The sequence below is a fragment of the Patiria miniata genome, unplaced genomic scaffold (genome assembly GCF_015706575.1).
Source record: "Patiria miniata isolate m_02_andy unplaced genomic scaffold, ASM1570657v1 HiC_scaffold_6, whole genome shotgun sequence".
Taxonomy (NCBI): domain Eukaryota; kingdom Metazoa; phylum Echinodermata; class Asteroidea; order Valvatida; family Asterinidae; genus Patiria; species Patiria miniata.
This window is the reverse complement of record NW_024037073.1, coordinates 517671-529272: the sequence shown is the minus strand read 5'-3', so window position 1 is coordinate 529272 and position 11602 is coordinate 517671. Positions and strand designations below refer to the sequence as shown.

The following is an 11602-nucleotide window of genomic DNA, read 5'->3' as shown; positions in this document are numbered from 1 at the left end:
TGCATTGTCTTCTCTCATTGCAAATTCGCTCCCGGCCAAAGTTTGTCCGGACTTAATAAGGTCAAATCCAGAACGATGTGCGAGGGCGGGACTCGAACACGGAGACCCGCAAGCAAACGCGATCGACCGTCTGAAATATATACAGCAGAACACAAACAAAAGCTCTGTGTTCATCTTATGTCTGCGTTCGTTGGGAGTGAGTATGACGATTCTCAAGAGTGACATCGTATTATGAAAACAAACTTAATTGAGAGAAACTGATTATGTCGAATCATCATGCCAAGATCCTCCTAATTTCTATCAATAATTTGCCATTCGTTGATCATTTGTCATTTGTTGCAGCTCAGTTCCACAAAGCTTACTGGATGATAGACCATAAAGACGAACATTCACACAATGTCAATTAACGAACACACTTATAAGGGGAGGGGAAAGACACAATGAATAAAGTAGACAACAGAGGTCAAAGTTCAAATTATTTCAGATGCTTAGTGGTTTTAATTATTCTACCAATATCACTATATCGTCATCAGCACAAAATGCAATGTCAACATTTCGCCTTGTTGTGTCTTTTAAATGTACGTTTACATACAATCTTAAATGTTTGCATCACAAGCCTTCAGCCTCGCTTCTATACAATCGTAACGACATCGCAGATCGGTACAGACATCATCGCAGACTACAACCGCGTAGTCACAACGACACTATCTGCGACTTGTATTGGGAAAGCCTATCTTACGATTTACTGTACGGAAGCGAAGCTGTAGCAAATCGAATCATTTACTTTCTAACATTCAACTCTTCAAATCCACGTAATGGCTTGCCTAGCGGCAATGCAAGCTTAACACTTTCTGCAAATTTACGGACAGGACATCAAACACGTTGTCATTTTTTTCCCAGAGCCGAAAAGGGAAAAAAAGAGGCAGAATTACTATACAAATAGGCGCGCCGTTTTAACTGTTGTCATGTCAGGGAATATTTCGCGGCAAAATCCGATGCAAATAGAGTGAAACCAGAGAGACAATTGAAGAATTTGACTGCGTATCATTGGCAGAGATGCACTTTTTAAGAGCGACAATTTGCGAGGAAGATTGTTCCTGAAAACCTCGGATCAATCCGGCAAGTTGGTGAAAGTGCACAGCCCGCTAGACTTGACCGGAAAGGCTACTGCCGGATCGGATAGCACCGACGTGTCGAAATTAATGTAATTAGGAGCAGTTAAACGCGTTAGCCAGTCCCGCCTCCCTACAGGAAAAACCCTTAAACGAAGAAGACTGTTTACAGTCACAAACACCTAGACTTGATTCCGTAAGGAACACCTCCATGCATACACGCCACACATCATCAACACACTGGTTTTAGTTTTCGCGCCATTTGGGTCGATTTGGCGCGCTTTTTTTTCTCTCTCTCTCTCGTTTCTACCCATCAGCGGAAACTCTACGTGACATCATCAGTGACCATCCTGCCAGCAGCCTCGCTCGATATTCGTTACAAATGTAATTCCATTAAGGGATAAGGTTTCTACAATGCGACTCGTTTGCAAATAGACTTAGCTGTTTTCCCCACTGTTTTTGGATTATTCCGAGTTCATCAAGACAAAAACTCTCAAATCTCTGGGGTGCCTATTTCCCTGTCTATCAACCCTCTGCTGACAGCAAATCCTAGGTTTACCCCGCCTGTAGGGCTGCTCATGACACGGGACGTCGCACTTCAGATCTTAAATATCCGTGAAAAATATCAGACGAAACTTTCCCGCTAACCCACAATTTTGGCGTCAAAAATGTGTTATCGATAACACTTAATATCGTCACGTAAAATTGGTCAGTCTACATTACAGACTAAATTATGTTCATACAACTACAACAGGTTTTGTCAATAATTGGCAGACATTTTACAGGTTTCTATCTTTTTTTGCGTGGCAAACACTGCTGCAAAAGCACAATAAGTACTGTACTGCTGGACATTAAGTCAAGTGTCGTTGAATTAAATTCAATCTTGTCAGTCTACATCTTTAAAAGTAAAGAGCAAAAGCGTGTACATTGCTTGCTACAATCTTCACACAGTGGTCATCCTGGTTCCCACGCACCCCATAAACAATATCGCAATAAGACGCTTAATACCAGTTTCAATTTTAGTCTGGTATCTTCGGCAGTGCTTTTGTCTATCCATTTAGTATCCATCGAGAAATCTTACGCGCAGTCTGGGGATGTGACCAAGATGTCCACAATGTGAGTCTTCCAATAGCAATTGTTTGTTTCTGTTAAATTCTCACTAAAACATCAACACGTGGCGATTTACATTGACATAAATGACGTTTAAATTCTGTGTAAATCTAGCGAACATGTTACTGATAAAGGCATAATATAAAAGAAACTGCCAAAAAAAAAAACATAAGCTAAACATAATGACGGCAAAGTCTCGAAAACAAATTCGAGTTGAGGTTCATCGGTACTGAGTTTGGAATGGTTGATTAAAGATGTGAAACAGCAATAATAATAGAGTTTAAAGCGAAATACATAGACTAGAAGATGCCAGAAACGTAAATCTGGCCAAAAAAAGCAGCAGCAGAAATACAAGAGAAGTTGCAGATAAATAAAATATAACCGATCATATCAGTCCATATGATAACAACAACAATAATTTATACAGCTCCTGCAGATAAAACAAACATATATTATAATATAATATATCAGATTTTGGATTTAATGTATTTACAATATTCATAATAATACAAATAATAATGCTAACAACACAACGACTGTTTGATGCCAGAGGTTCTAGTTGCCTTATAAACACATGAATACATTTTGTCAATTTAATGGCGATCTTGTTGTTGGGATAATCTTAGCTAGCGTTAATTGCTTTTTGTTGTCACGATGGGGCGGACGAAATTAGTGCAAGGTCGTATTGAACAAACAGCACTTCAATTAAAAATGGGGCTTCAGCAGTCGTACATTATAGAAGCGCACACAACGCGGTGACGTTGCGGTATAATATGGTTACAACGTTATTGAATTTGCATCTTCTGTATTTGTGGCATTCTTGGCCAAAACCTTCATATTACACCTACGTAGATAAATCCTTGATTTGCTGAACCGTCTTTACTGTGGTTCATTTTTGTCTTGATTTTACCCCGAATATCGGGTATTTAATAATAATGTCGTTTCATGACTCTGACGTTGGATAGGTATAGTCGGCCAAGGCAGTAATATTAAAATTAAAATACAACGTTTTTCTTCTTCTTCGTCTTTTTATCTTGTCACAGGAACTTCACGACTTTGCCACTGCGTGTGCAAATGCTTCACACAGTGATATCAGGGAGTTTATACTGACAGATGCTTTTTGTACGCTGCGACACCTCGACCATTCACAGTGTAAATCGAGCAAGCGCTACAATAATTAAAGCTGCTGTATTTTACCGGACCATTTGTCATTTAAAGGACTGGTTACAGAAAAAGGTGAAAAGCTTTAGCACAATACATAAGCAAGAAAATATACACATTAACTTCTGCTTCGGAAAAATATAGAGCAAGTTTTAATTTTGTTTCCTCAGAAACGACACTTAGTGCACTATATACATACATTGCGAGTCATCAGCTATTTAGGCCTCAATAATCCTCGCATAAACTTCTTTTACCTAAAGTCTTCTTGGTCATAATGACAAATTAAGAATAAATAACAAGAAAATATCTTTAAAGTGTTGTTAAATATACGGTGGCCGATAACGGCCAGCGTTTTCTATACCGTGAAGTAATTTCAGGTTTTACCGACGGAGGGAATACTTGGACCAATCACGTTATGCGCGTGCGCTTTGACCTATGTCATACATGCGCAGTATCGACCGTTACCATGGTAGACATCTATTGGCTACTTGTTTCAAAACCATCCAGAGCACCCTTCAACTCGAAAAACACTTGTTTGGCCTTTGAAACAAAGGATCCTGTCCATTCATTAAGCGCGTTTTCTCTATGTAGGCCTAAAGAAACCTTTTGATGACGAAACAACAGAAATGTCAAGCTCGTAGTCTCCCCGTGCAGTCGTTGAAGTGACGTTTTAACCCAGCTGTTCCATCTTCGCTCGCAAGTCCGCGGGTATACTGATGACCTGGTTGTTCTCGTCAATGACGCCCATGTCTCGTAGTTGCTGAAGCTGCTGCAACGCCTCTGAGTGGCTCTCCGAAGCCGTTCGGAGTTGGCTGAGTAACCGCTGGAACGCAGACAACGACGAAGAGTCTGGACAGGAGAATAAAGAAGACAGAAAATGGCGGGAAATTAGTCACTTCCATTTCTTGACATGCGGCCTTAAGTTGAATCCCAGAAAGGGATTGAACACAATGAAAATGCGCCATTTTATGAAAAATGACGGGCACTTAAACGATGATTGGTTTATTTAGGTCTCGTGTCTCATTATCTGTCCAATCATTGGAGAATCAATGTACAGGGTGAGTCAAAAAGCGGCACCCAAACCCAAACAAAATATATTTCACATTTAAAAAAATATGTAGCACCAAAAATAAAAATGACTGGTAAGCCAATTTCATAAGCTACTTTTAGATGAAAAAATTACTGAAATTGCTCAATCCGTTCAAAGAATATCACCATTTAAACGCAATGACCCTAAAAACCTGTTTCGTTAAACAAAACAAACCCCAATTTATTTGGAACTGTTTGGAACAACAAAGAAACTGACACAGAAAACTTGTTTCGACAACTGTCAACAACAGTACACAATATCATTATTAACAATCGTGCTTAGGCAAACAATATGATTTACAAAATCCCCTTTTTTTGCAAAAGGCGGGCCTTCAAAAGGACTTTGTTGAATATTTTTAACTTTTAACCTGAGGTTTTATCGCTGGTGATGTTTGAAGACAATTGTGACGACGATCCTTGAAATTCCATTTTTGGACGAAAGAGGTTTTAGGGTTTTTGTGTTTAAATGGTGATATACTTTGAACGAATTGAGCAATTTCAGTATTTTTTTCATCTAAAAGTAGCTTAGGAAATCGGCTTACCAGAAATTATTATTTTTGGTGCTACATATTTTTGTAAATATTAAATGTATTTTCAAGGTTTGGGTTCCGCTTTTTTGGACTCACCCTGTAGTTCACCGTATAACTATATTGCGAAGTCACCAGTCAGCGATAAGCTCTTTTATCCTGCCGACTGAAGGCAAATGAACGAAATCCCACAGGAACAATACTCGAAATGAAGTTTTAATGAAATAATCGTGTCACTGTCAATGACGTCACTGAACAGATGGCCTTTTTTATACAAGCCTGCACATTGCTATCACAAATTGTTGACACATATAGCACGAACAATCTGCACTGCCTGTTAAAGTAGGATTACTGAAAACTATAACGGCAATCTGTACTCAGACTTGAATTGACAAGTAACTTTGCGTCATCAGTTCTAAACGCTCGGCGACAGATAGTAAACCAGAGGACTGGTGGCAGTCTATGATAACTTGAGCGATGTTGCAGTTTTCATTAAAGAATTAGTCGGTGGCCGGCTCTCGGTTGAGTAGCTGGGGCGACCGGGCGGGAAAGCAGAAAATTCGATTTCATATCCCCCTGGACATGAATAAAAGACAGTTTGCTTGTTAGACTGTCGCGCAAGGCCCTTTTTGATTTCACGAGTGACGAAATCCGGGTCAGTTTCATTGGCCGGTGGGGGAGAGGTTCAAAATAATCAAGGCTAACCGTCCGGCAAATACGTTACTCCTCATTGAGAGAGCCTGTGATGTTTCCATGGTTTCTGATAATTGATATAATGAACAACATTGACGTGACAGTTGTATAGAGGTATGATAAATAGCATCACACAGTTTTGTTGCGAGGCGCAGACCTATAATTGTTATGTGTATAATTTTTGGTTTTTTGCCTGTGTAAAGTATAATAAGATTTTTAAAATTTGATAAAAATTTGTTCGGTTCTATTAATAACAAGAGTAACAAAATGTAGGGGAAAAATTGACTTGATTTATTATTTGACACCATTTTTATTTCCCAGCAGCAAAGCAAATTACACGTGACTGCTAAAATTCACGAGTATGTTGGCGCGCTCCTATAATTACATGCGCCTTTTGTATTTATTTCCTTATTAATTATTTCTCTCTATTTCAAATCTGTGTAATCACTTTCTTTTTCGTTGAATATATTTCACATAGCCCGGTTAAAGTTCTGGGGACACATGCTGTGGTAACAACAACGAACCGCGGCCTGTTTTACGACCCAATAAATGTCGTCTGCATGACCATCAAAACCCCATTCCACGCTTAACTTAATACACCAGCCGGATGTCAATAAAGCAGACCCGTCTTACCTTGAACTACGCGTTGGTAAATATTTTAATTTCTCATAATAAAACGCGCATACCGGGCGGATTTTTGAGGAATTTGATACAGTGAGTGTAGTGCATGCGCAGCCTCTTGCAAATATGAACAGGCAGATGGAGCTCAACCTTTTAGCAGCGGGCCGGGTACGGTAACGGTTTGCAGTACATGTTTGATTTCTGGATTGCAGAGAAAATACAATTAGTCAACGAGACCTGAGACTTACAGCTCTGGTTTCGTGGGTTGGAAGCAGCTCGCCTCAAGATCGGAGCGAAAACAGCATCTCGCATCAAATTGTCTTAACACTGTTAAGAGTCAGGTTGGCGCATTGGTTACTTTCCTCGCCTTCCACCGCTATGGCCTGGGTTCGATTCCTGCCTGGGCCAATATGTAGATCGGGTCTTCAGTCCCTGACTGATTCTGTGGGTTTTCCCCAGAATATTCTTCTGGGCTTTTCCTTCCACCTCTAAAAACTGTCATTTCTTCTCATTGTCCCCTCTCTACAGGTTTCTTCAGGCTTGCGTGCTACAGTGCCTTGGGCACTTTTCGAGAAATCGTTGTTTCATTACCAGAAAGAAAGAAAGAAATAGGCATAAACGATATCTAACACATGCCTTGCCGACTCTGCAAAACATCCAGGAAATACTATCGTACGAATAAGTAATTTGCTTTGTCTAGCCTTGCGAACGGGATTTTAATGAGCTAATTATTGATTGAAAGACTGATGAAGACCTCTCCGACAAGACAGATGCAATAATTGTCCACGTTGCAAATCAATAAAAAGGATGATTATGAAGATGATTTCTCCCAAGTGAAATGTAAAAGCAAACATGACACGGCGTGCTACGGAGTCCTGCAGTTGGCACTTTTTGTAGTTCGTTTTCATCGAATGATATTCACGGTAAAATTATCAAAGGACATATCTTTGGGGATAAAAAATAAATATTTCTAAAAAAAATCGGTATAAGAAACAAGAATTTGAGTTACCCTCCCCCCTTATTCTACATGGCAGTGCTTATTATTATCATCCAGTATTGCAGGATCATGTCCTCAAAATAACTGTAAATGAGTGTGTCCTTTCTTTACTGTCATAAGAAAATCGCAATTACATTATGCTTTCATTTTTGTTTGGACTCATGCCTACATTAATTGTCTTGGTTATGATGTACATTCTGGGACGTATCCAAGCAACATTAAAGACACGCTCGAGTGTCTACTACCGGTGTTTTTTCTACTGCCTTTTAGATTAAATGATAATGACGGCAGAGATGACCTAATTAAATTCCAGACGACAATGATGAAAATTTAATATAAAAAAGGCAGCCGTGGAAACTAGAAAACACAATGAAAAAGCTCGCTGGGTAATCAAAGGGAACCGACGGAGGGGTTACCATGGGAACCACGGAAATACACAAAACCGCGTCTGTAGCTTATTACATGTTCACGGCATGTTAATATGCGTTAATAGTGTTCTCAAGTAGAAACGTGAAATGTCAAATTCTTGGCCATGCGTCGCTATATAAATTTGATAATTTTTTATTTTCGACCGCGCTTCAAAATTGCGCACTGCTTGTTGCTTTTCACATGGAAATCCACGCACCCACGAGGCCTACAACAATAGTAGTCAATGATTTGAATTTGAAATGCAATATTCTCCGCGATTGCAGAAATTTCTGTTCGAAAACATAAAATGGAGTCGTTCGCCTTGAAGGTGTTTTGAAGAACGCAATTCAAGCGTGGGAAAATGGTGTCGCTTTCCAATATTACCGGGTGATTTCTGATACTTATTTTCATGAAGCGGAAAACGAATGTTGCTTTTAAAACTCATTTTCGTCTCGCTACATCTGGTAATGTACTTGTCGCTATCAGGCGAGGCGATATCAGTGAAAACAGTACGGGATGACGATAACCATTACGGATTGTTTACTCGGTAATGCAAGTACTTCTTGGCAATTTTGGATTTCAAGGGAGATCCCATCATTTTGTTGGTAATACAGAAAGGGATAATTGTTACATTCAAATTACTGTGACAGTGAATATTGTTTTTAAGTTCAAACTTTTAATTTTCATATTGCTCAAGATCCACCCCCAAAAAGCCAATTCTTGTGTTTGTTTCCAGTTTTTGTCATCTCGCAGTTCGTGCTCATAAACATCTGATCAGGATGTGAATTTGGTCAATGATTTTCGATAAATTACGCAAATTAGTTACGAAACCATCTTCCCAAGTCACGTGTGCTATGCTATTCTTGCCCGAAGGTAACGTCTTCTTGTAACATTGAGATCTCACTCAGTCATGTCACCACTTCACATTCCAACTGCACGCGCGTCTTAAATGCGCGACAAACACCATTGTAATCTGCAGGTGGAATTTACGCTAGGCCTATTAACGGTCGACGTGACAGGTGGCGACGGGTAGCCGGGAGGCTCGCCCGTCAATTGTCCCCGACGATTAACATTCTTGGGAATTATTTGTCAAGTTGTTGGACATTCCTGACTTATCTACTCGTGAAAGTGAGAGTCCTTAACCTATTGTAAGGGGCGGTGGGGTCGGGGATACGGGTACGGTTGGAGCTTGACAAAAATGGATCAATTAGTTCAAACTTCTTTGGAACGCCTTGGAATAAATACTGGAATCTATATCGTTAGACTAATGGTTAATTTGTGCATTACATGTTTTTGTTTCCATTTGTTGTTAGGACGAGGCAATAACTTTAATTAAAGGGTACAATTTACGTGATCGTTAGAGAATAGTGAAAAGGTTTTTACGGTTTTTTTTGTTCGTTAATTTTCCATTTCACGCAGTTGTCTGTCTTGCACTTTGTGTTCTGTGGGTTCAAAGTACAGGTTGTTATTGAAATTTGTCTATTTATATTTAAAACGACCTTCTCATTTTGATTTTTTTTTATCGTTGATAAGTTCTATTTTACCCGAACTAATGCATGTAACCCCCTGACATATATTTGAAAGACGAAAACATTGAGAACTCACATTAAATTAGGTTTTATAGCCTATTAATTTATATTTTAAAACAACCTTGTCAGTTTGCCTTGTTTTATCGCTGATAAGTTCTATACTTATCATAAGTTTCTACCCGAACTAATGCTTGTAAAACCGCCGACACATATATATTTGAAAGACGAAAACATTGAAATGTCACATTAAACCTTTCTCTTTTTAAATTTAGAAAGGACCGAGTTATCTTAGCGGAAACCAATAAACATTACCGCAGGAAAAGTACGCGGAGACAGGTGAACGCGTTCAACGCATGCATGGCTATCGTCAGGTGTAAAATTGCCATTAATGGTGAGAAAATGTGAGCGATGCGGAACCAAAAGTACAGGGAAAGTACATCTTTGTATAGGATCTAGCTCAGTGATAGAATCCTGCTGTTGACAGTGCAATGATTGTAATGTAGTTCATGGATGTAGATCGTGTGAGGAATATTAGCAGTTACTGTCTTGATTGCGATTCAAACTGCCGGCATTGATTTGCATATTGACAAAGCTGAGATAAAATCAACATTTGAATTTCGTGAACTAATTCAGCGCAGACAAGTCGTTCGGACGCAACGAAAAATCACGTGCAACTTGAAGCAAATTGTTGAACTGACATTCTGCGCACATCGTGTAAATATCGCTTGCCCTGCGGAACTGCACTAAACGTGTTTTTCTAAGTTGTAAAACATCGAGGTTTCGTTATTGATTTGGCGCTATACAATCGGCAAACTAAATAAGCAACAAAAAATAATGCGCCAGGTTCACCTTAGCTATTGTGAATAAAACTCCGATGATTTTCCAGAATATTCGGAATGATCTAATCTGGTGCAGCAACGTTATTCGGAATGCATTTGGTTTCATTTACATTCCTCCGATGTGAATTCGGTTTATGTTGGGAAGTTCGCAATAATGTTCGCTCAGATCGGCGTGCAAGCGTGACGAAAGTGACTCCCTCGAGAGTAAACATAACGGCTTCAATATAAATTGCGTCGAGATCACTTCGATTCTCTCGGATTTTTAAAGTGTAAAAGAGTCGATGTTCAGCATTTACTAATAAAAATGAAAGAAACAAAGGCATGCATGATTATGAGCATCTAGAATGCACGTTCATTTCTTTAATTTAAGCAGCAAGTGTCATGAATGTCAAGAGATTTAACCGCATACGAGTAATTTCCACAATTAAAAATGAAGTTTTGAAAATGAATTAAACTAAAGTTATGAAATGAAATTGTGTATTTTTCTTGAATACAATTACTCAAGGCATCGAAAAGAAATATAGGAATTCTTACCAGATCTTTTATTAACGACTTTCTTCCTTCCTTCGACTTCCGACCAACGATCGCCCCGCGTGGTGAGTTTACAAAGCACACGCACCTCCACCGAGCGCGTACGGGCGCACAGACTTCGCAGATCCATCCCCTCAAAGTTGGTTTCAGCTGCCGATCTTTGAGACAACTCGTCCGTCGGTAGGTAGTCCATAAGAGCGGGTCTAGCCGTGCTGTATTGCGTGGTCAGGAGTAGGACGAGTAGCGTGGTTTGCAGCACGAGCTGCGCCCATGATCCACGCCACAAACACCGAGCAACACTCGGCGATTGCCGCTGCGTTACCGATGACATTCTCTCGCTGTGCGTGGAGCAAAAACAACCAAGAGGTTTTTATTAAATCTTTCAGAGATGAGGCCCTCCAACTTCGAGAGAAGAAAAATAAAAGCGAGTTACTTCTGATCATAAAGCATGAAGTATTGTGGTGTAATCCGACGTTGGGTTGGTTCACTCAATAAATATCGCTTTGATATTTCCTGAGACGGTGATAAAGCACGTGATGTTTGAGCGAGCACGCAGAAATGTAATTTGGTGGGTTGGTGTTTGTCGCTCCGAGTTTGCAGAAGCGCGTGTTACTCAGTGTCTCAGTGCGCATGATCGGAACACGCGCACGCGGCTGCTGGCCAATCAAATCGGCCGGACGGAGCAGTGATATAGAACAAGTGTTCAGTCTAGTGTGTCGCCTGCACGCGCACGATTGAGTGGAGATAAAACGGGAAAGGCTGTTAAATTGGGTCACTGTAAAAGGAATAGAAATGTTATACACTTTCTTACTCTCACAAGAAAAATACTAGAACATACATATATACATAGCATGCATTCATGTGTGGGTTACATCTTTGTGGCGCAATAGGCCTAACGGTCTTTACATATTATATTTCCTTGTGGATTTAATAAGCAAGTGTCATAATTCCGCCAAAGCGTTCCGATCTTTCGATACATCTCCCA

At 39.8% G+C, this 11602-nt stretch overlaps 1 protein-coding gene across 1 annotated transcript; it reads right to left on the bottom strand.

The window, feature by feature from the left end:
- Positions 1-469: 469 nt before the first annotated feature.
- On the bottom strand, positions 470-11187 carry LOC119743144. The gene is made up of 2 exons (XM_038219508.1): positions 10621-11187; positions 470-4232 (listed from the first exon to the last, which is right to left on the bottom strand). The coding sequence occupies exons 1-2, from the start codon at positions 10946-10948 to the stop codon at positions 4054-4056; spliced, it is 507 nt and encodes a 168-aa protein (XP_038075436.1). The 5' UTR covers positions 10949-11187; the 3' UTR covers positions 470-4053.
- Positions 11188-11602: the final 415 nt, after the last annotated feature.